This window comes from Aotus nancymaae, unplaced genomic scaffold (genome assembly GCF_030222135.1).
Source record: "Aotus nancymaae isolate 86718 unplaced genomic scaffold, 86718_ANA_hifiasm-v0.15.2.pri h1tg000058l, whole genome shotgun sequence".
Taxonomy (NCBI): domain Eukaryota; kingdom Metazoa; phylum Chordata; class Mammalia; order Primates; family Aotidae; genus Aotus; species Aotus nancymaae.
Window position 1 is genome coordinate 42376310 of NW_026988472.1, and position 24279 is coordinate 42400588.

At 39.3% G+C, this 24279-nt stretch overlaps 1 protein-coding gene across 1 annotated transcript in view; it reads left to right on the forward strand.

The window, feature by feature from the left end:
* Nucleotides 1-23631, forward strand: part of CTPS2 (CTP synthase 2) — a 215600-nt gene extending 191969 nt beyond the window's left edge. Inside the window, exon 18 of the mRNA XM_064364501.1 lies at nt 22595-23631. Coding sequence (XP_064220571.1) covers nt 22595-22763 — 169 coding nt within the window. The 3' untranslated portion in view covers nt 22764-23631. The remainder of the gene's footprint in view (nt 1-22594) is intronic.
* Nucleotides 23632-24279: the final 648 nt, after the last annotated feature.

The following is a 24279-nucleotide window of genomic DNA, read 5'->3' on the forward strand; positions in this document are numbered from 1 at the left end:
TAAAATGATTACATATTTACTTTTGATATTTAGTGGAACAATACAAGACACACTTCACTGAAGTCTAAGCATATTGCATTTACTTTGCTATCTTTCATCACTTATCCCACAAATAATTAGGGTAGGAAGCAGGGACTCAGCTTTTTGAAGCTACAGGCATGACTCTGTCTTGAGCTTAGGCCAATCTGAGAGTCATTTATGTGTCTCAGGAGACTGTGATGTTTTGTATTCCTGGCCTTTTGTGCCCTGTGGTATCTATGTTGGCTGTTGATTCCACGCCTTACTGTTTTTTGCTCTGAATTATTTAGGATGGAGGGAAGGAGAGAGAAAAGGGAGAAAGGAGAGCTGCTATTGTTGGCTTCTGAATAATCTGTAATTTTCATAATGACACTTTCCTAGATATACTTATGCTGTACATAATTACAAAGTACTCTTACATACATTTAAAAATTTAATCCTCATAACTACCCCATAAAATGAGCAGGAAGAAAAAGATCTATCAAGAGCAGATTTGTGCTAATTCTTTGGAGGAAGCAACTGCGAAGAAAAGGAAACTCAGAGAAAAATAGGATGCCATGCACAAAGGTAGTAAAGTTAAGCCTTTCGTTTGCTTAGGGAAAAAAGAATGCACCCATGAGGTCCATTGTTTTTTATCCTGTCGAGGTGAAAGGGTGGATTACTGAGGTTTGAACCAGTCTTGGCCCTGGAAGTTCTGACATGAGTCATTTTGAGAAAGGTCTCTTATTGTCCATGAGCCCCACTTTCCTTATCTGCAAAATGGAGGTAAAAATATTTGCAGGAGAGACCAGCAATCATATGGAGGTAGCTGTAAGAATTTAACAAAATGTGCATAAAAGCACTGTGCAAGGTGTAAAGTACTGTACGTAGATACTACACACTGATACTTCACTGAAAATGAAGACATGATTTTGTAGAATCAGGAGAGTATAAAATATCAAACTTAAAAGTTGACCTCCTAATAGCATTATTGGGAATCCAAAGTTTATTGACTTGGAGGTTTAAGATTTGTTTGACAGAGCCATAGAAAGACAAATATCACATGTTCTCACTTATTTAGGGGATCTAAAAACCAAAACAATTGAACTCATGAACATAGAGAGTAGAAGGATAGTTACCGGAGGCTGGGAAAGGCAATGGGGGGTTGGTGGGAGGTGAGATGGTTGATGGGTACAAAAAAATAGGAAGAATGAATAAGACCTACTATTGACAGCACAACAGGGTGACTATAGTCAATAATAACTTAATTGTACATTTTCAAATAACTTAAAGCAGCAGTCCCCAATGTTTTTGACACCAGGGACTGGTTTTGTGGAAGATAATTTTTCCACGTTCTGGGGTGGGGGAGGATTTCAGGATGAAACTGTTCCATCTCAGATCATCAGGCATTAGTTAGATTCTTTTTTTTTTTTTTTTTTTTGAGACAGAGTCTTACTCTGTTACCCAGGCTGGAGTGCAGTGGCATGATCTCGGCTCACTGCAGCCTCTGCCTCCCAGGTTCTAGCAATCCTCCTGCCTCAGCCTCCCAGGTAGCTGGGATTATAGGCACGCCCCACTACACCTGACTAATTTTTATGTTTTTAGTAGAGACGGGGTTTTACCATGTTGGCCAGGCTGGTCTCGAACTCCTGACCTCAGGTGATTCACCCACCTCGGCCTCCCAAAGTGCTAAGGTTACAGGGATAAGCCACTGTGCCCAGCCCAGTTAGATTCTTATAAGGAGTGCACGATCTAGATCTCTCACATGTGTAGTTCACAAAAGGGTTCATGCTTCTGTTAGAATCTAATGCCACTACTGATGTGACAGGAAGTGGAGCTCACATGGTAGTGCTTACTTGCCCACCACTTACCTCCTACTGTACGGCCCAGTTCCTAACAGGTCTCAGACCAGTACCAGTCCAAGGCTAGGGTGTGGGGGACCCCTGATTTAAAGAGTGTAATTGGGTCATTTATAACTCAAGGGATAAATGCTTGAGGGGATGGATACCTCATTCTTCATGATGTGATTATTATGCATTGCATGCCTGTATCAAAACATTTCACGTACCCTCCATAAATATATATACCTACTATGTACCCACCAAAATTAAAAATAAAAAAATTTTAAAATTTCTAGGTGAAACATTAACAGATTAAATCTATATACCATAAACAAGAATTCATTCCATCATAGGAACTCTCATATGGAATATTATATAAAAGAGAAAAACCAAAATGATTTTTAAAAAAGATTTGTCTGGCAGAAGATTGTTTGATTATTTGTTTGTTTCTAAAAGTAAGGTGCCAATACTAATTTATTTGTCCAGTGCCTTTGTTGATAGTGGAGGGGGAATACTGGAATATTTTGGAGGCACCTTTATCCAGGTATTTTAAAGTAATGCTTATGCAATGTAGAATTGTCATTAATTTGCCAGATAATGGCAGGAACTTCCACTGTGTTGGACTGTTGGGTTTTGAAAGATCCATGTTCAAGTCCACATTTGGCCACATAGTAGCTGTGCAACATGATACTTGTTATTTTATCATTTGTAAAACAAGGATAAAAGTTCTTCTAGGGATCATTGTGAAGGATGGAATGAGACGCTGAGTGATAAAATTCTCTGAAAACCATAAACAATTCCATAAATATAGGGTGTATAGTTTGTATCATTACTCGTGTTTAAAGAAGTGAAACCAACAAGCAAATGTTCAATGACACAATTTAGAGAAAATCAAGTCAGAAATTAATGAGGTGTAGTCAAAAAGACACGGATTGCTTTTTGAAATGATTTCTTCCCATATGGCTTTGATATGGGATGTTTATGGGTGACAAATGGGGAACTATGCAAATGTGATGCATGTGCACAAATTTATTTTAAGATTCATAGCTTGCCTTGCTGGCAAGCTATGGACTTCTAAGAGATTCAGTAAAACCTGCTCAGTCCATTGCCTGTTTCAGACTTAGAGGACTGTAAATAAATTTGATTCAACCGCCAACAACTCTGTAAGAAAGCTATAGGGCTCACTGACCTCATGTGTCAAAAGGCAGTGTAGGAGTTCTAACTATGCAGAAGGGCTCACCACAGCAGGGCCAGGTGGCTAGCCAGGAAAGTTCTCCATAAGTTACCGTTATTGTGGTAAATTTGCCACAACCCACGTTCTGGGTGTCAGCATTGTAGCATATAAAGTCCAATTGTGTCAAAATATAGAGAGTAGATCTTTCTCTCTGGAGTGCAGTCACATTATCCCTACTCATCATGTGAAGTTTAAGACCTAATGCCAGTTAGTTAATTTTCAATGATAAACATAGTTACCAGGAAATGTAGAATTTCTAGCTAACACACAAGAAACCAAATTACCATCGTAAAATTGCTTGGTGAGCTTGGAATCTGAACAGGCATCATCAGTCACCTGATTGGAATGTTAAAGGGTTTGTCGGTCAAGTTTCTTGGGTGCAGGTAACAAAATTCTCTATTGACTCACCTAAGCAGAAAAGGAATTCATTGGTACTTCTTGGTCAGTACACAGAAGTGATGGATAGGCTGGAAAACCAGGCTCAGAAGACAAAGGGAACCAAGAGAGTGATGAATGGCAGACACATTGTCATCAGTTCAGCGTTCCAGTGCTGTCGGAAATCTAAGCAGTTGATGCTACTACCTTTGGATTTTCAATCCTGATGCTACTGCTGATTTTTTTGAAATGCTCACACCACCATGTATAGCTTCTCAGCTGTCCTTGCACCTTCGCTTCTTTCCTTCAAGATCCAAAGACCTGGATAGGAACATCTGGTTGCTGAGTTCAGGTCATACGCATCTACACAGCTATTGGGATGCTAGAAGAGGAAATGTATAGCCCCTAGACCTGTGCTTCTCGAAGTGTCATCTGCAGACTGTTGCCAGGCCGTGGAATGATCATTTTTATTCTGTGATGAGGCAAAAAACTCATGCTCTAATGGAAATCAGTTTAGTGCTTTTTCCAGTTAGGCAGCTTTGCTATGGAAAAAGTGTCAGTTTAATTAAACAGTGTGTTACTAAACAGAACAGCACTTTCCTCGACTTCATGATGGGAGGCTAGGACCTGCCATCTGGGAACTCCCCACAAAAGAAGAGTGTTTGGAATCCATGTTGTAAAAAAACAAAATATCCACCACAAATGAGATCAGGCTGAGTAAGTCTGATGTCTACTATTCTACCATAGAGACATTTTTGCCACCAGGAATGTGTGCGTTATGTGCATCTAGTCATACCCTCATCTGGCTGGTGTTTGGTTGAGTATGGTGATTTTGACTGTCACTACTCTCTTTCCCACAGGGCAGGTTGCTAGCTACCCTCTTGGGAAAGGGAAGGTTGGAGGGGACAGTTTCATGTCCACCCAAGTCAGCTAGTTGAGACTCTTCACTGTGATGGTGGGCCAGTGACCCTCAGATGACCTTGGAATGGGATTATCTGTCCATTGTGTGTCCTGCCCTTTCTGTCTTCCATAAGCCAAATACTCATAGCACCTTGATGGAGCAGTTCTTTATCCGGTGGTTCAGGAAATGATCACAATTTATATAGTTGGGGAATGGTGTGAGAAGGAAAGCAAGTATTGCAACTCTGGTTCAGCTTCCTTGGTCCTTTGTATTATACATAGAGGCAAAAGCCTCACTCTGTAAGCCATTAGAGTATGTCTCATGTGAATGCCCCTTGTTCTCTTGCTCTTCCACTTCTCCTTCAGTCCTCTTTAAGATCTTCCCTGTTGAGTGCCCCTCCCAGCACCTTCCTAGAGAGCTAACCTTCTCTACAGAATAGTAAAGTTCCCATCTCTTCTTGAGACTTTTGAATTCAGACTACCCAGTAGTCTGCTGGATGTAAAAGGATTTTCCCTTCACTTTGGGAAGCTCTGGTCTTATGAATGGGGTGGAGAAAAGATAGTAGAGTGCAGAAGAATTTCTTCTTCGATTCCTAATAACTGAGCGCCACTTAGCATTTGACATGGTTTGGATATGTGTCCCTGCCCAAATCTCATGTCAAATTGTAATTCCCATTGTTGGAGGAGACGCCTGGTGGGAGGTGATTGGATCATGGAAGTGGAGTTCTCATGAATGGTTTAACACCATCCCCCTGCTTGGTACTGTATAGTGGTGAGTTCTCATGAGATCTGGTTGTTTAAAGTGTGTGGCATCTCCCCACCCTCTCTTGGTCCTGCTCCTGCCATGTGACATGCTGGCTCCCCCTTTGCCTCCTGCCATGACTGTAAGTTTCCTGAGACCTCCCTAGAAACAGATGCCACCATGCTTCCTGTACAGCCTGTGGAACTGTGAGCCAATGAAACTTCTCTTTATAAATTACCCAGTCTCAGGTATTTCTTTATAGCAATGTGAGAACGCACTAATACACCATCTAAGGGATGAATGACCTTTCAAAGACTACTTGAAAATTGCACAATAGTATCAATATGACCTCGCTCCTCCTTATTAAACTAAGCTGCATTCATTGCTTATACATCTTGAGTTTAACTTCCCATGATAATGGACTATGAGTGGTGCCACAGTGATGTTGCTCTTCTCCAAAGCTCAGTGTTCTTCCTGTCTCTAACTCTGATCATGAAGGAAGGGAATGTCGACAAGTTTTAGTTCAACTACCTTTTCCTTCTACTCTGTCTATAGCTGACAAATCTCCAATTCTTATAGATAGATTAACCCTCAATCAGGTTATAGACACTCTTGTGGTTTGAGAGCAATTCTGTTTCTCTAAGATAACTTAGAAGGTTCTGATATTACAGACTAATCTGAGCTGCTTACCATGTACCCCACCAAGAAAAGCTGTGAAAAATGCATGTTAAGTGCTATGGACTTGAAAACAAGAAGTAAAAGAGGAAGAAAGGAAGGGAAAAAAAAAGGAAAGAAAAAGGATGTAGGAAGGGAAGAAAAAGAAAAAATAACTCATATTTAGAGGACAAAAGATCATTTCTTTATCTTTTCAAATGTTATGTAGTGGGTAGGTTAGAATAATTGGAATTTTCTGGTGTAATTAACTTGTAATAGAATGGCAAATATTGTTCATCTGTGATTGGACTCATGTCATAATTACTTATTTTTTCTATGAAAAAACTGGAAATCTTTTTTTTTTTTTTTTTTTTTTGAGATTGTGTCTCGCTATCTCACCCAGGCTGGAGTGCAATGGCGTGATCATGGCTCACTGCAGCTTCCACCTCCCAGGTTCAAACGATTCTCCTGCCTCAGCCTCCCAAGTAGCTGGGATTACAGGTGCACACCACCATGCCCAGCTAATTTTTGTATTTTTAGGGGTTTCACCATGTTGGCCAGGAGGATTTTTTACTTCTGACCTCAGGTAATCTGCCTGACTCGGCCTCCCAAAGTGCTGGGATTACAGACATGATCCACCGATCCACCGTGCCCTGCCGAAAATCTGTTAATTTTAGTATGTTAAGTGCAGCCTTTTCCCAAAGAGATTTGCACTGGTAAAGAAAAGGAAGGTTTTTTTTACCTGAGGCAATCTAAAGACAAGTGTGCTTAGGGCATTCATAGATTTCACTAAAAAGTGATCTTGTTTAGCTTCTGTATCCCATAACTCCAGGTTCAAGGGCCTTGTTTTCACTGAGTTGATCTGGTTTAGTGTTTTAAGGTGAAAGCATGGTAAGTTACTACATAAGAAAGGAAAATTAAAGAAGAGTGGGGATGAAGGAGGGAGGTTGATGGTGCAATAGAGAAGAGAGGGGCACACACCATCACCACATCTGAATGTAGGACGTGGGGAAGGTAAGACTCGGTGATCACACGGCATGAAATTTCTCCGATGTTTCACATGTATGGAGCAAAAATCAATGAGTCACTCAGCAAGCATTTTAATGAATATTACGCATAGAGCAATGGGGGAATTGGAGATATTAAAATGTAGACACACAAAATTATTTAAAAATTCTATATTGTAAATGCTAAAGGCTGAGTAGAAACAAGAAGTGTTAATAGCTCTGAGAGGTTAGTAAAGGTGCCTCTAATTCCTCCTTGGAGTCAGACCTTGGTTAGGCATTGAAGGATGGGATGATAATGTCAAGAATTGTGAAAGGTCTGAGATTTGACCCTACTAGAAAGCTAACAAGTTAGCTTGCCACAGTTTCATAAATACTGGCAGAAGGTATAAGACCGCCAGATCAAAAAGAAGACTTTATTGCTCATAGCACAGCAAGCAGAATGAGCCAGAATCTTTTTTTCTTGTTTTGTAAGAGAAATTTACAGAGGGAATAATAGGGGAAAATAAAGAGATCAGGAAGTACAACTTGTTCCTGACAGAGTAGAAAGTGAGAATCCAAATTGGGTTTTGACACAGCAGATGTGTAGCCCAGACAGTAGAGCTGGCTACACACACAATTATCTCTAAGAGGAGTGCTGGCTTCCGGTTCATTCCTTATTCCTCCCCCATGGCTCACTCCTGCTGGTTTTGGTCTCTGGTTTCTATAGAGAGCACTGGTTCAGCTGCTAAATTAAAGATAGTGAATGAGGGATTGTTATCCAAGGGTCTGTTTTTTTCCCAGGGTCACCTTTCCATAGTCCTATGCTGTTCAATACTGCAGCCATGAGCTACATGTGGCTATGCAGCACTTGAAATGTGGCTAAACTGAAATGTGCTGTAAGTGCAAAATACACACTGAATTTCAAAGACTTAGTAAAAAAAGGGGGAAATATCTCATTAATACTTTTTGTATTGATTACATGTTGAAATGATAATGTTTTCAATACATGATTTTAATAAAATATGAACATTAATTTCAGCTGTTTCTTTTTACTTTTTAATATATGGCTGCAAGAAGTTTTAAATTACATATGTGACTCACATGTGTGGCTCATGTGATATTTCTCTTGGGTAGATACATTTGAGCAAGAGAGGAGGCTCCTTAAGGTTCTCCTTATCATACTCCAAAGGCTGTGTTATTGATTTCCTGTTCTCTCATGGACCTTGGCTGGGCATGGCCAGCAATCCTCCTTGACGTACTCTGCTGCCCCTAACCAGAGTGTTTTCAGACAGGAGGAACAGGGATATGGTCAAGACTTACCTCTCGCCAGGTGCGGTGGCTCAGGCCTGTAATCCCAGCACTTTGGCAGGCCGAGGTGGGTGGATCACCTGAGATTGGGTGTTCTAGACCAGCCTGACCTATGTGGAGAAATCCCATCTCTACTAAAAATACAAAACTAGCTGGTATGGTGGCACATGCCTGTAATCCCAGTACTTGGGAGGCTGAGGCAGGAGAATCACTTGAACCCGGGAGGCAGAGCTTGCGGTGAGCCCAGATCACACCATTGCACTCCAGCCTGAGCAACAAAAGCTAAACTCCATCTCAAAAAAAAAAAAAAAAAAAAGACTTACCTCTCCTCTCATGACCTTGTCTTCCACTTGCCTTTACAAAGTTTTGCCACTCACTTTGCCACTCACAAAGTTTTGTAGGTGATTCAGGCTTTATGGAAGGGTCAAAGAAAGCTAAAGGGAATTACAACCTATGGGGGAAGGACTTTCAAACTGTGTATTGATTGTGTCTTGTTTCCATGGCCTGTGAAAAATGTACTCAGGGATTTAAACCCTTCACAGGGTATCCCTTTGTGCATCCTTAACCTTGTTTTTCTGACCTTGAGTCTTCACCTCTCCAGGAGACTACCATCTTCTAATATCTGTCATGACAATCTGCTACTCATTTTCTTTTTTCTTTTTATTTTTGAGATGGAATCTTGGTATGTTGCTGAGGCTGGACTTGAAACCCTGGGCTCAAGTGATCCTCCTGCCTCAGCATCCCGAGTAGCTGGGACTACAGGTGGGTGCCACTGCACCTGGCATGCTACTCATCTTGTATGAAACTCTACCAGCTACTCACAGAGGATGGTCTTATCTAAGGATATCCACCCCCTCAACCCTGTTCTCCACTCCCTTTGAATGCTGGATTCCTGGGAAAACCATGCAAACAACCTATTAATAAGACAAAGTTGAGTTTACTCCTACTGCAGTAAGGGTGAGCATTACCTCAATGCAGTCTTAGCAGCTTCCTTAGGGGAAAGGGCTAAGTTGTGATGTTTATGAGGCTTTGGAGACGAGTTAAAAGTGGGTCTTTTGTGCAGCAGATTGATCATCATTGGATAAGAATCATGATGTAATAGTTTAAAATTGGTGGACACAACAAGGGGAGATTTTGAGGTGAATGTTTTAAATAAAGAGTCTAAAGGAATAAATAGCCGTCAATGCTGTCTATTGAATTGAACAGTTTGATTTTCATTTAAACAATTTTCTTGGGGAAGGTTTCTGAAAAAATCTTATTTGCAACTTTTATCCTCTTAGACAAATTTTTTTTTTGGAATAGTATTCAAAATTTTTTTCTTGGAATAGTGTTGATTAAAAACAGCTGAATAGTAAAGTGATGTTAGTAAAGTTACTCAAGTGGGCTGAATTGGAAAGCTATGTTAATGCAGACAGGAAACTGTGTAGATCTAGGTGGTATAGTTCTCACTCACAGCAAGACGTGCCCCCAGTCTGTGTTACTCAGTTTTCAGGGCTCCGGAAGGGTAGTCTTGGGTCCTCTATGTCTACAGATATTAGAGTGCATATCAGCTTACCACATGTACATGCAGATATTTCTTCTCCTAGTTTGGGTTTCCCTCAAAACAGACTCTGAGAAAAGGATTTGGTTTATTTGGGATGTGATTGTAGGAAGAACAGGAGGGAAGGTGGAAAGTCAGTCAAAAGTGCATGAATGAGCAAGTTACCACTTAGGCAACAGGAGTTCAATCCCTCCTGGAACCTACTGAAAGACTGTGGACTACCTTGGGGGTAGGAAGCTGGGGTCTTTATCCACTCCCATCCTAGTACTTCTGGCCTGTCCCAGACAGGATAAGCACACTCTTTTAGAGGTTAGCGAACACCATCAGAGGGCATCCATTAGCCTGTAAAAGAATCCTCTGTAGGTGGCCTATGGGAAGATACCAGGGGTATGGGCATGGCAGGTTCAGCACCTGCTATACAGTCCAACATGGTGGTAGACCCATAGTAGGTGCTTGATAAATACTTATTGAATGAATGAATAAGCACATGTTGTTTAAAGATGAGCTTTAGTTCTCAAACTATAGTATAAACTTGATGAGATAGACCTTTCCTTAACTGCCCCGTAATTATAAGGCTGGTCCGCTCATAATAGAGTTAGCACCTCACAATATTACACATCCACCTCCTCTGCCCTCTTTTCTGCCTTTAGCCCTGCCAAGAATGAGAAAAGGGTGAATCACTGATCCTTTTAATAGCAATTCCTTTAGCTTCTTGAAGACCGACTGTGAAGACTGGAAATTAACTTGCAAAGGCACAGTTAAGTTCTTAGATGGGAAATACTATCTTCTGCCATCCCTGCTAGTAGAGATTGGGGAGTTGGGGGATGGGATGACAGGTGTGTTCTTCAATTATAGAGTTGTTTGTTTTGACATCTGTTGTCCCTGGTTTTGGTTACTTTTTACTCTGGAAACTATGTATTAACCTAGAGGAATGGTTATCTTGGTGGGAACGTCAGGGATGGCAGCAGGCCTGTGGGTGGCTACGAGGCTAATTTGGAACAAGTTGGGGTGGGGGAGTAGGCTGCGATTCCTTGAATCACACAAATAGAGGCCAGATCTGCAGTGTGTGAAGACCTTGCTTGGCAAAAGGCAGTGCTAACATAATTGAGAAAGAGTTGATTTAGGCTGATGTGAGCTAAACGTACATGAGAGGGCTCCAGTGACCGGAGATAAGATTTCCAGATATGGGCTGGGCGCAGTGGCTTACGCCTGTAATCCCAGCACTTTGGGAGGCTGAGGCAGGCAGATCACCTGAGGTTGGGAGTTCAAGACCAGCCTGACCAACATGGAGAAACCCCATCTCTACTAAAAATGCAAAATTAGCCAGGTGTGGTGGCACATACCTATAATCCCAGCTACTCAGGAGGCTGAGGCAAGAGAATTGCTTGAACCCTGGAGGCAGAGGTTGAGGTGAGCCGAGATCATGCCATTGCACTCACTCCAGCCTGGGCAACAAGAGTGAAACTACATCTCAAAAAAAAAAAAAAAGCCAGATATAAAACATAACAGAAAAAGGACTACTTAATAAGCAAAAATTTATCAAGCACCAACCATATATTAAGTATTGTGCTAATATTACACACCCAGCCACAACACAATAAAATTACATTGGTATTGAACTAGGGATTGCTAATTAATTTTTTTATTATCTGTCACTTTCTTTGGGACTAATGTGGGGGAAACCAAATTTCCTACTTTAGTGTACAAAGTAAGAGAAGAAATGTTAAAAGATACTGTTAGACTGACTGTGTCCCCCACCCCCAGATTCATTTGTTGAAGTCCTAACTCCCAATGTAATGGTATTAGAAGGTGGAACCTTTGGGAAGTGATTCAGTTTAGATGAGATAATGAGGGTGGAGACTTCATGAATGGAATTAGTGCCCTTATAAGGAAAGACACAAGAGTTTGCTATGTCTCTCCCCTCCTACCATGTCTCTCCCCTCCTACCATAAAATGAGAAGACAGGCTTTCTGCAAATCAAGAAGAGAGTCCTCACCAGACACCAAATCTGCTTGTGTCTTGATCTTGAACTTCTCAGCCTCTAGAACTGTGAGAATTGTTTGTCATTTAAGTCACCCAGTCTGTGGTATTTTTATTATAGTAGCCTCGACTAAGACAGACTCTTCCAAGAAATGTTAAAACCAGGACAAAAATGAAGTGAACACTTATAAAATATCTTATTTATCAAATTAATTACTAAGGGAACCAGTAAGACTTCACAACCAGTTCAAAGGATAATTCAAAGAACACATCAAAAATGCTTACATAGATTCAGAAATAGATGCAAAACTGCTTGATGTCCATTCCATTCCATTGACACAATTCATTTGCATTTCTATATACATGAATTATTTAAATTATTATCTGTTGTTTTTTTCTACAACATACAGAGTTGTAAAATAGTTGAAGGCATCAAAAGGCACAAAGCAGGCTGGGTGTGATGGCTCACGCCTGTAATCCCAGCACTTTGGTAGACTGAGGCGGCAGATCACCTGAGGTCAGGAGTTTGAGATCAGTCTGGCCAACATGGTGAAACCCTATCTGTACTAAAAATACAAAAATTAGTTGGGCATGGGGGCACATGCCTGTAATCCCAGCTACCTGGGAGGCTGAGGTAGGAGAATTGCTTGAATCCCAGGAGGCAGAGGTTGCAGTGAGCTAAGATCATGCAACTACACTCCAGCCTGGGTGACAGAGTGAAACTAGGTCTAAAAAAAAAAAAGGCACAAACCCTATAGAATCAGATAACCTGAAAGAATGAACCAGACAGGACATCCGGAAATATATATATATTTTTTGGTCCATTTATTTCAAAGTCTTTCACAAGTGCTCCTGACAAAAGTAAAGAAATGTTTTCTGAGTAGTCTTTCCAGAAGCAGAAAGTAGATTGCAGACTGGCCAAGTCTTTTGAATGAAAAGAAAAGTAGTTTCTTATGGCAACATTCTGTACTACCCAGGAGATAAGTGAGGAATCATTTGGGACTGCATCTTCTAAATACAAGAGTACTAATCTATATTGGGGAAACACAAATCAAAGGAAAATTTGATGAAATTTGCCTCATAAAGAGGAACACAATCAATTTAGCAGGCACTTCAGTTACAGCATGTTCAGCCACAAATAAAACCTATTGAGGGAAAAAAGGAAGTTCATAAAACATTCTTAATTCAGACTCCCTGGTTCAGATTTCATAATGAATTGTGACATGAAGTGGAAAGAAAAATACTTTTATTTTTTAACAGCTATATTGAGATATAATTTACATACCATACAATTCATCTATTTAAAGTGTATAATTAATTTTTTTGTTATTTTCACAGGATGTAGAATCACAATCACAGTCTAATTTGAGAATATTTTCATTCCGCTAAAAGAATCTTGGCACCCATTAACAGTCACTCCTCATTTCTCATCCCATTACATCCTTTTGCCCTAAGAAATCACTTATCTACACTCTGTCCCTGTAGATTTGCCTATTGTAGACATTTCCTAGAAATGGAATAATATAATATGTGGTGTTTGTGACTGGATTCTTTCAACTAGCACTTAGTATAATGTTTTCAAGGTTTGCTAATAAATACTTCATTTCTTTTTATTACTGAATAATATTTCATTGTATGGACATACCACCTCTTATTTAACCAACTGCCAATTGATGGACATTTAAGTTGTTTCTACATTTTGGCTATTATAAATAGTGCTGGTGTGAGCATACGGATTTTTTTTATGGACATGTGTTTTCATTTTTTTTGAGTGTACACCTAGGTATAGAATTGCCAGGTCATTTTAATACTATATTTAACATTTTGAAGAATTGCCAAACTGTTTCCCAAAGCAGCTGTGCCATTTTATATTCCCAACAGCAGTATATGAGGAGGGTTCCAGCTTCTCCACATCCTCATCAACACTTGTTATTGTCTGTCTTTTTGATTACAGCCATCCTAGTAGGTGTGAAATATTATCTTATCATGCTTTTGATTTGTATTTCCCTGATGACTCATGATGTAGAATATCTTTTCATGTGCTTATGGATCATTTGTATATCTTTTTCAGAGAAATGTGTATTCAAATTTTTTGCCCATTTTTAATTGAGTTATTAGTCTTTCAGTTATTGAATTGTAGGAATTCTTTATACATTAAGGATACCAGTTAGATACATGATTTGAAAATGTTTTCTCTTATTTTGTGGGTTGTATTTTTCACTTTCTATTTATTTTTCTTTCTTTATTTTCTGCAAGTGAGTTGTTACATACTCCTTAGTGGACTCTGACTTCTATAACCACTGTCCTACTTCTTTTCATCTGCTTGATGTTGTCCTTTGAAGCATAAAAGTTTAAAATCTCGATGAAATCCAAATTATCTATTTTTTCTTTTGTCACTTGTGCTTTTCATGTCATATCCGAGAGATCATTGGCTGACCCAAGGCCATTAAGATATACTCCTATGATTTCTTTTAAGTGTTTGATAATTTTAACCCTTACATTGAAACTTATGATACATATTAGGTTAATTTTTACATATAGTGTGAGGAAGAAGTCCAACTTTATTCTTTTGCATGTTGTCTCAGCACCGTTTGTTGAAAATACTATTTTTCCCCATTGAATTGTCTCAGCACCCTTGTCAAAAATCAATTGACCATAAACATAAGGGTTTATTTTTGGACTCTCAATTCTATTCCATTGGTCTATGTGTCTATCCTTATGCCAGTGCCACACTGTTTGGATTACCATAACTTTAAAGTAGGTTCTGACATTGGTAAGTGTAAGTCCTCCAACTTTGTTCTTCTTTTTCAGATTGTTTTGACTATTATAAATCTCTTGCATTTCCATATGAATTTTAGAATCAACTCGTCAGTTTCTGGAAAAAACAAAAGCCAGCTGGCATTTTGATAGAGAGATCCGAAGATTACTTTTAGACTTTAATGAAAAGATTGCTAAACCAAATTTTTGTTTTTAGGCTTTTGAGTTTCAACCATTCCCATGTAAATTGTTAATATGTTTATTTTACGCTAGAAGTAAAGTAGATCTGTTAAGATCTTTGCTGTTAGCACACTGGCATTGATTTATATATTCACATTTCACTGATGTGTTAAACCTTATACATCCTCCTTAATTTATTCAATTTATAATGATGTAGTTGTATAGACTGTATAGAGAGGCAAAGGACAGGAAGAAGGTAATAAGAATTTGTTAAAGAAGTAGTATAACATGATCTGGTAATGAAATAACCTGTCTTTTGACTGTACATTCATGTTTTAATGTGCTTCATCAAACCTAAGATGTTAAATAGATTGGTAGTTTCACTGAGCTTTCCTCATCATTATGTAAATGGATATAATGAATTTTAACGCCAAAAATGTTTTCAGGGAGATTAAATTGCTTTTTTATTCAGATGTTACAAAATTGGGAAGTACTGTTTTACTAAAGAGTGTTTTGAATGAACCATTATAATCACCCCCAACTCCAGAAACGAAAATGTATTTGAATAAAAAAAAAGTAGTTATGTTTAAGGGTCTAGGATTATAAACCCAGAGGGTATCTCATGGATATGTGGGACTGTGCTTGATTTTACAAAGAAGTTGCCACATCAAATAATTTATTATTGAAGATGCTATAAATTAATCTCAGAGTACAAAAGCAGTTATTGCAGAAATAAATATTTAAAAACGTTGTTTGCAAGCTGTCACTCATGATCCTACCAAGAGAATGAGACATTTAAGCTACAAAGACAAACTTAAAATGTCTATGACTCAAACTGGTTTGGCTTTGAAGCAGGTAGGACTTCTAGAACTACTCAGAGAGGAAGTGGGGCACAGTGAATCAGGCAGTACTTGGGTCTGCACATATGACTCAGTAATAAAGAGGAATTAACATCCACAACACAGTGCCTTAAAGAAATCAAAGATTTCAACTGAGTTGGCATTGAACTACTTGGACCTAGCTGGAAATTTGTGACTGGGGGAAAAATGTTAAAAGCGTGTATCCCAGAAGGTAGAGCTAGCTATTTGGTATGGTGCAGCTGTAGAGTACAAGACTACCTTGGCATTATGGCAGCATGAATGACTAGGAAGAGGTCTCATTTTTTAAATCAAGAAGGTGACATGCTTTGCTCAGAACAGGACTTGGGTGCAGCAGGGGCTCAGGAACTGAGGCAACAGGTTCATCATGCAACCTGTTCAAATGAACATCAGTCCTGATAGGGAAGGCTGTACTTCATAAGCATGTTGAGGTCAAGACTTTTTCAAGCATATGGCCTGTGGTGACCCATTTGGTTCTCTCAATGGAAGTCTTGCCTTGAATAAGACTAGATAGTGTTAAAAGTATTGGCACATTTATCTGGGTTAGATAGCAGCTGATATTTCTTTTTCTTTGTTTTTTTTTTTTTTTTTTGAGACAGAGTCTTGCTCTGTTGCCAGGTGCCAGGCTGGAGTGCAGAGGCACAATCTCGGCTCACTGCAACCTCCGCCTCCCAGGTTCAAGCAATTCTCCTGCCTCAGCCTCCCGAGTAGCTGGGACTACAGGCATGCGCCACCACACCCAGCTAATTTTTTGTATTTTTAGTAGAGACGGGGTTTCACCATGTTGACCAGGATGGTCTCGATCTCTTGACCTGGTGATCCGCCTGCCTCGGCCTCCCAAAGTGCTGGGATTACAGGCTTGAGCCACCGTACCCGGCCTAGCAGCTGATATTTCTTATTGAGGTAAGCAGAACCTCATTGTTCATTCAATTACTAATTGGAAAACACTTAATGATCATTACTGTGTATTAAGTCCTGTGCTAAGATTTGGGGATATGGAAATAAATGGGACCTAGAGCTCCTCATCAGGTGAGGAGACCCACATGCCATATTTTTGGGTGGATGCTGCTATTATTGATTGAGCAAAAGATTAAGGGGGGAAGAGCAAGTTTTGGAGGACAAGGAATTTCATTTCGGAGATGTTAAGTTTGTGAAGTCTGTAGAGCATCTAAGTGGAGATGTCTGGTGGGCAGTTGGAATTATATCTGACTCTCAACGGGGAAGTCCAAATGGGAAGTCTGGATTTGAGAGTCATCATTTAAAGATGATAATTGAAGTCATTGACATCGATAAAGTCACACAAAGATTCTATAGAGTAAGGAAGTGAGAAGGATTAGAGTTAAACCCTGGAGAATCCTTCCAGTGCAGCAGTGACATCTGATGAATGCTATTGTCTGAATACATATTGCTCTCACACTGGTGAATTTATATTTGAAAAGCATGAATAAGCTTGGAAAAACACATTCAAAAGGAAATTATCACCGCAAATACAGACCCAGAGCATTTTGAAAGTAAAAATTTAAAATTCAAGCCAATAATAAAACCCAAAGTGTCTGCAGAATCAGAGAAAGTTTATGTACTAACTATATATAGTAATATAGATAAAGTGACCAGAGTTTCTGAACCCAAAGTAAGCTCTAATAATTTTGATTGTTCTTATGGGAACTATGGGGGATAATATTTAAAATCAAAACTGTCTTGAATGCATGACTGAGATCAATATAGAACAATCAAGTAACAAAACAACAGCTCAAACATAAAAAGTAAGAAAATTAAAAGCTTATCTAGGATCCAGATTTGTTGATATCCTTGACTGAGATTGGTTGAATTGACAGACAGAATTGTCTCAGTTATCTCTTGCTGTATAAAAACTCCCTCAAACCTTACTGGATTAAAACAATAACAGTTTACTAGTTCTCATGGATTCTGTGGATTCACTGGGCTCAGCTAGGTAGTTTTTCTGCTAGACATGGTGTTGGCTCTATTCAGCTGGGAGCTCAGCTTGGGATGGAATGTCTAAGACGGCATACATATATGTCTGGCCTCAGCTGGAATGGCTAGGGGCTGGCTATGCCTCTATCTTCTCATTTAGTGGCCTAGCCTAAGCTTTTTAATCTATCAGCTGATTCCAGAAACACAAAAGCAGAAATTATAAGTGTTCTTAAAGCCTTATAGTTCTTGTAGCTCTTAGGAGTACTAGAACATCACTTCTGCGTCATTTGATTGGCCAAAACAAGTCATGAGACCAGTTTAGGAGAAAATAGACTCCACCTCTTTATGGGAGGGGTGTACAGGGATAGAAGGACTGTTGGTGGCCACCTTTGGAAATGATCTACCACAAGAGTTGATTTTCATTTTCAACTTGGCTGCAAGTACTACAGTTTTCTTTCTGTGTGACACTGAGTAGGATACTATGCTTGATTCTCACTTCCAGGTGAATACTGAGAGTTCCTGATGGCATTGTAGTTCCTATAATTTTCTAATATATTTCGCCGAAAAAGTCTACTGGAAAGGAAGTCCATAAACATTTTTAAGGCCTTATCAAAACAGAGCTTTGACACTAGTTTTCTGTTTCTCTTTTCTTTTCCTTTCTCTTATGCTTACCCTTTTCCCCACCCTCCCAGAATCGATCTAAGTCCTGTAATAAAGTGAAGCAATCGTTATATAGTGAAATTCTACAAGTACACCTTCTCCAGTTACATGTAGGCAAGTGTTGGAGGGCTGAGGGTAGAGGAAGAGAAGTCTTTTGTGAGTTATTTTAGGAGTGCAGAGCAGGTGATTTTGGTGACTTGATCTGGGCTGGGCTATACCATTCAGTGGGTGCTCAAGGGGTGCTAGTGGCCACTGCCCTGCTTCAGATGTGAAGTAGGTGTGAACCTTCATCAGGAATCTGGAGGTGAGCAACAGCTCCCAAGCAGATAAGGGAGGTTTGAAAAAGAATAAGGTTGAGTTTGTAACACTGCCATTTTTTCTGTGTGCTGAAGAACAGGCAGGGTTTAGTGATCACATAGCTTACAGGCAGATGAAGGATTAGGAAGAATGGCTATGAGACGAAAATATGACCTTTATACGTTCACAGGCTTTGTTCTTTTCCTGCCTGTGACAAGGTGTTCAGGAAAGGCCCAGGCTAATGAAGGAGAAGGAGAGGGAGAGGAGGGAAAGTGGAAAGGGGAGGGAGAGAGGGAGAGAGAAGTGTAGTGGTTTGTAGCACAGACTTTGTGATATTTCGGGAAGTGACATATGGGATGGTTTGTGGAAGAGAGAGTTAATCAAGGGTAGCATGGATGGGAGAGTAACTTCTTGGATAGATAGTGAAAAATTTCTGGAAATTTTGGGATGCCTGAAAATGGGAGAGGAAAGAGGATTTTAATAAGAGTTGTGCAGTCTATATCATTGCATCCCGTTATGTAGGGAATAGGTAACTGTTTGGATGGTGCTTCTTTAACAGCAGCACCTCTCAGGCCCACTGCTTTAATGACATTACCTACTTAGGGAATTTTGTACTCCAAATCTTTACTCGGGAACATTGACTTTTTGGGCTATTCTCAGTTTCTTGCTTTCTTCCCCCACCCCGCCCCCCTCCGCCCCGCCACTTGGCAGTTTACGATGCAATTTGGGGAAAACATCAGTCTGCTTCCACTCTGCCACAGAAACATAAAGAAAAAGGTTTTCCCTGAATTGTTCAGCTAGAGAATGAGGGAAAGGGTATCCTGGAGGAAAGTGCGAAAGTAATCAAAATGGGAGAACAGAAAGCTGAATACAAAGCTCAGGGGTCAGAGGGTTGGCTTTTTACCACGGTTATCACTTCGCTGCTGTTAAATTCCAGTCAAGGGCTTTTTTCTGCCTCTTTCTTGACCTGGTTTTATCTGACTGCTGTTTTCTTACAGCAATGGTTCTTAGCTGCAGCAGGGGAGGCCACAAGTCATTTGGAAGAGTTACATGTGTGATGCTTATTGAGAAGGATTGTGCCAGGGGCTTCCCATCAACTACTGAATGACATTTCAACTTTCATATTAAACATTCAAAAGGTTCTTCTTAATGCGGCTCCCCAGGTCATACCTTCTACTCGCCTTCCAGCCGTATCTATTACTCTGGCGGATCAGACTGGATCAGACTCTCCTGGACTTCAGGGCACCTCACACTCCTTCTGAGCCCCACAGTTTAACACCGGTGTGCTAGACTCTTCTCCATATGCCCTGCCTACAAAATGTTTTGCCATTCCTTAATTAAGGCCCCACTCAGGTCTTTCTTATTTTATGGAACCTTCCATAAATGCTCCAGCCACATTGATTGGATTTTGTTTCTGGAATGGAAATTAAATGGGGCCAGCAATGGGGAGAGGAGGCTGTGAATGCAGGGAAATAAACAGATTATTTATATGGAAATCTCTCAACAGCTTCCTATATAGCTGAGTTAATCTAATGACATTAATGCTTTGGACATAGGTTCCCAGTGGTACAATTTTTTTCCTCAAAGAGTCTTCCGAAATCTCCTCTGCCCTCCTAGCACAACATTTTGAATTTCTTAATGAAAGAAATGTGCAAATTGACCACGTGGCTACCACAACCAACAAGTGATTTATCCCCACAAATTTGAAAATGCAAATCATGGAGATTGGCTGAGGGAAGCAGGAGGAGAGCAAAGATACCTCATCCAGAAGACAGAGGATCATCAAAGGCTCACAGGCAAATGAGTGAGATCATATGTATATAAGAGCAAGTAATGTTAAGAGGCTATTCTTAGTAACACTTTGCTCAAATTAATATCACAATGAGTATGCAAATAGCTGCCTGTTATTTCACTGTTTAGGGACACAACAATTTTCCTCCACTATTCCCTTTTGGATATTCGGGTTGTTTCTAAAGTTTTTGTTAGCATAAAGAACACTGTGGTGGACACCCTTACTCATATCCATTTGCAAACTCTTTTCTATAGTTCATACTTTCCCCCCGACCCCTCTCACTGTCTAACTCCATGAATACAAGCAAGTTTTTTTTTTTTTTTTTTTTTTTTTTGAGATAGCAACTTGGTCTGTCGCCCAGGCTGGAGTGCAGTGGCACGATCTTGGCTCACTGCAACCTCCACCTCCTTAGTTCAAGCGATTCTCCTGCCTCAGCTTCCCTAGTACCTAGGATTACAGACACCCACCACCATGCCTGGCTAATTTTTTGTATTTTTAGTAGAGACAAGGTTTCACCATGTTAGCCAGGATGGTCTCGATCTTCTGATCTTGTGATCTGCCCACCTCAGCCTCCCAAAGTGCTGGGATTACAAGCGTGAGCCACCATGCCTGGCCAGGACTTCTTTAGGTCTACACCTGCTTAAAAAATTCCCTATAGCTTCATAAGTCCATCAATACCATGGTTGATCAACAAAAAACTGCGAACTTGACTAATATAAGGCATTATCACACTTACAGAGCCATATTATTATAAATCTACGAAATGTTCTAGCATTTTGAAAATGTGCAAGCCTTATTTCAAGAAGTTAATTTGAAACTACTGGGCTAAATAAGGAGAGGGTGTGAGAAAGATGAGAAATAGCTGAGTAAGTGGAAAAAGTCAGAATGAAGTGGACAAAGGGCAATGGTTAATAGTAATTAGTAAATAGCAAAAGCAAAGGATAAGGCATGCCTAATGATTGTACTAGAGGTAGGTTGGGCAAAGTGAAAGTAAAGTAGCCAGTTATTCTTCAAGGGCTGCTTAGTCAAGTTAACTGGAAGATATGACAATAGTTTGCTCTATGAGCTGAAATCATGAAGGCAAAGGCCAAACATGAAAGTTGTGTTTAAAATTCCCATCAGCTGCGTGACTAACAGAAGACGCGTGATCAAATGAATCACCTTAGGCAGTTGAACAGCTTTACTTTTCAAAACCATTAGCCATGAACCTTTCTTAACAACGAGGCAATCACCTTCAGCAATCTGCTTTTCTAAAAGTAAAATAAGCCCCAGATGGCCACTTATTAACTTCAGCAAGACTTGACTCTTCTCACATTGCAAGACAAAACTGATGGAAAATGGATAAAATCTTATTCCACAATTTATCAGTACAATAGCCTGTGGTTCTGGAATATGTGATATAAAAGATCCTGGACTATTGTTCTGGTATTTAGACATCAAGAGATCATACTGGGGTGTTCAGATATATCTATTTGTCCAACATCATTTCAGAATTTCTGGAACCATCAAATGAAGAAACATCTTTACATAATATAAACAGTACATATTTTTTTCTAATTGTAAAATATTACGTGATTATTGAAAAAAGATAACAAAATGTGTAGCAAACTTGAAAGAAGCAGGATCATCCTTTACTCCACCATAATCAATCCAGTTGTCTGGGCCGTGTTGGATGTTTTCTTCCTGTTTTTAAAAATGCATTTTTTAGAGCAGAGTTGAGATCATACAACATATAACAGATAAGATCTATATTCAATCTAAAGTTATTTTAATTTATCTGCCTAAGATAACCATATGTTATGAAAACTATGATCCGAAACAAAGAAATGGAATGTTTGACAAAATCAGGCAAAATACATAAATAAATAAAAGCAGGCCAGTAACTTCTGTTTTCTGTAATCATTAACCCATCCCTTTCCTTCCTCATTCTGTTTATTAAGTCTTGAATATCCCTGGCTCCTCTCTTCCCTCCCAAGTCTCCTCCTTGAATGTACCTATCATATTGATTTTTCACTTCTCTATTGTCCACTAAATTCAAGAATTCATTTACATGTAATCTGGCTTGAAAAAATTTTTAAATGATTTATATGTCTTACCTCATCTTACTTTTTGAGGTCAGGGGACATTTATTATAGTTTTTATACCCATCCTAATAAGTAGTGAACAGCCAGGAACATAGTAGGAGCTGAAGAAATATCTAGGGTTGACACCAAAAGTGTTTTAACAAATATTTGCATGGGAAGATGTAATAGTTGAAATATCCAGATCTGTGCAGACAAAGAAAAACTGGCGCTGCACTGTTCAATATGGTAGCCACTAACCACGTGACTACTGAGCATGTGAATTGTGGCTAGTATGAATTGAGATGTGCTGTAAATATAAAGTGCATTAGCCATTTCAAAGACATAGTATACAAAAAAAGAATGTAAACTATCTCAGTATTTTTTATGTTGACTACTTGTTGAAATAATATTTTGGACATAATTGAATTAAACAAAATGTATTATTAAAATGAATTTCACCTCTTTTTATCCTTTTCAGTGCGCTACTAGAAAATGCAAACTTACGGCCAGGTGCGGTGGCTCACACCTGTAATCCCTCCCAAAGTATTGGGAGGCTGAGGCGGGTGGATCACCTTAGGTCGGGAGTTCGAGAACAGCCTGACCAGCATGGAGAAACCCAGTCTCTTCCAAAAAAACAAAAAAATTAGCTGAATGTGGTGGCATGCACCTGTAATCCCAGTTACTCTGGAGGCTGAGGCAGGAGAATCGCTTGAACCCAGGAGGCAGAGGTTGTGGTGAGTGGAGATCACGCCATTGCACTCACAGAGCAAGACTCCATCTCAAAAAAAAAAAATGTAAAATTACATCCGTGGCTTGCATTGTACATATATTTTGTTGGATGTTGCTGTCTTATATGGCAATGAAATGTAATGTTTGAGATCATTCTTTCTATAGGGCAGAAATTCATTATATTTCGAGATAGTGTATTCGCATTTCAATGGAGAATAATTGTTTGCATTACTAACAGTTTTCTGTAGCTTAACTTCTACCTTTACAGAGTTATAAAATAGCCTAAATAATGGGAAGACAATCAATCAAAGGTGCATACCTGGATAGAACCAGACAATCCTGGGATAGTCACTTGGATAATACCCAGCACTTCACTGAAAGGACACTCAGTAGTCTTTTGCCCATTTCCAAATCTTTGATAATTTTTCCTAAGAGCATCTTTCCATATTCTTTCGTTACTGTCCCATGTGATTATATAGGACCACTTTTTCTTTTCCAGTTAGTATGGACAAACTATACTTGCAAAATTCATAGTTAAGCCAGAAATCAGTGTTTTAGAAACTATAATGTTCCCAATAAGGACAAAAATGTTGGGAGTAAGGCAAATACTTAAAGAATCATATAGAATAGAACCAAACACTCTTGAAATGATTGAAAAAATAATGAAAATAAGTAACTGAATTTTGTCATGACTCCTTAGCTTATCATACTGTTGTAGAATGGGTGGAAACTATGTCCTTTTCTACTATTTAAGTAGCCACAAACAAAGCCTGGCTATTGGTTGACTGGATCCTCCCTCCCTCATTTTTGATTAATCAAACTGCCGTTCCTTATTTATTTATTTAAATTGACAAATAATTGTATATATGTTTATGGTATATGGCATGAGTTTTTGAATTTTGTCTACATTGTGTGAAATGGCTAAATTGCGCTAATTAATGTATGCAATACCCTAAATGTTTATTTATTTGTGATGAGAACACAAAATCTTCTCGTAGCAATTTTCAGGTATACAATATATTGTTATTAACTACAGTCACCACGTTGCACAATAGATCTCTTGAACTTATTCCTCCTGTTTTAACTAAAACTTTGCACCCTTTGACCAACCTCCCCCAGCCCCCCATCCACAGCCCCTGATAACCACCATTCTGTTCTCTGCTTCCATGAGTTCAACTTTATTAGATTCCACACTTAAGTGAGATCATACAGTATTTGTCTTTGTTCTTGCTTTTAAAGGAAATAAATTCTTCTCCTGTTTAAATCAAAGGATTATTTGTGATTTTTGGGTCTATTCATTCTGCTATGGAGATTAACAAATATTAATTAGTGGATGCCTGCTGGGAAGTGAAACTTACGACCAATGAAGTGGTTAACTAAAGTTCAACTTTTTGATTGTCATTTCTAATGCTATACACATGCACACACACACAC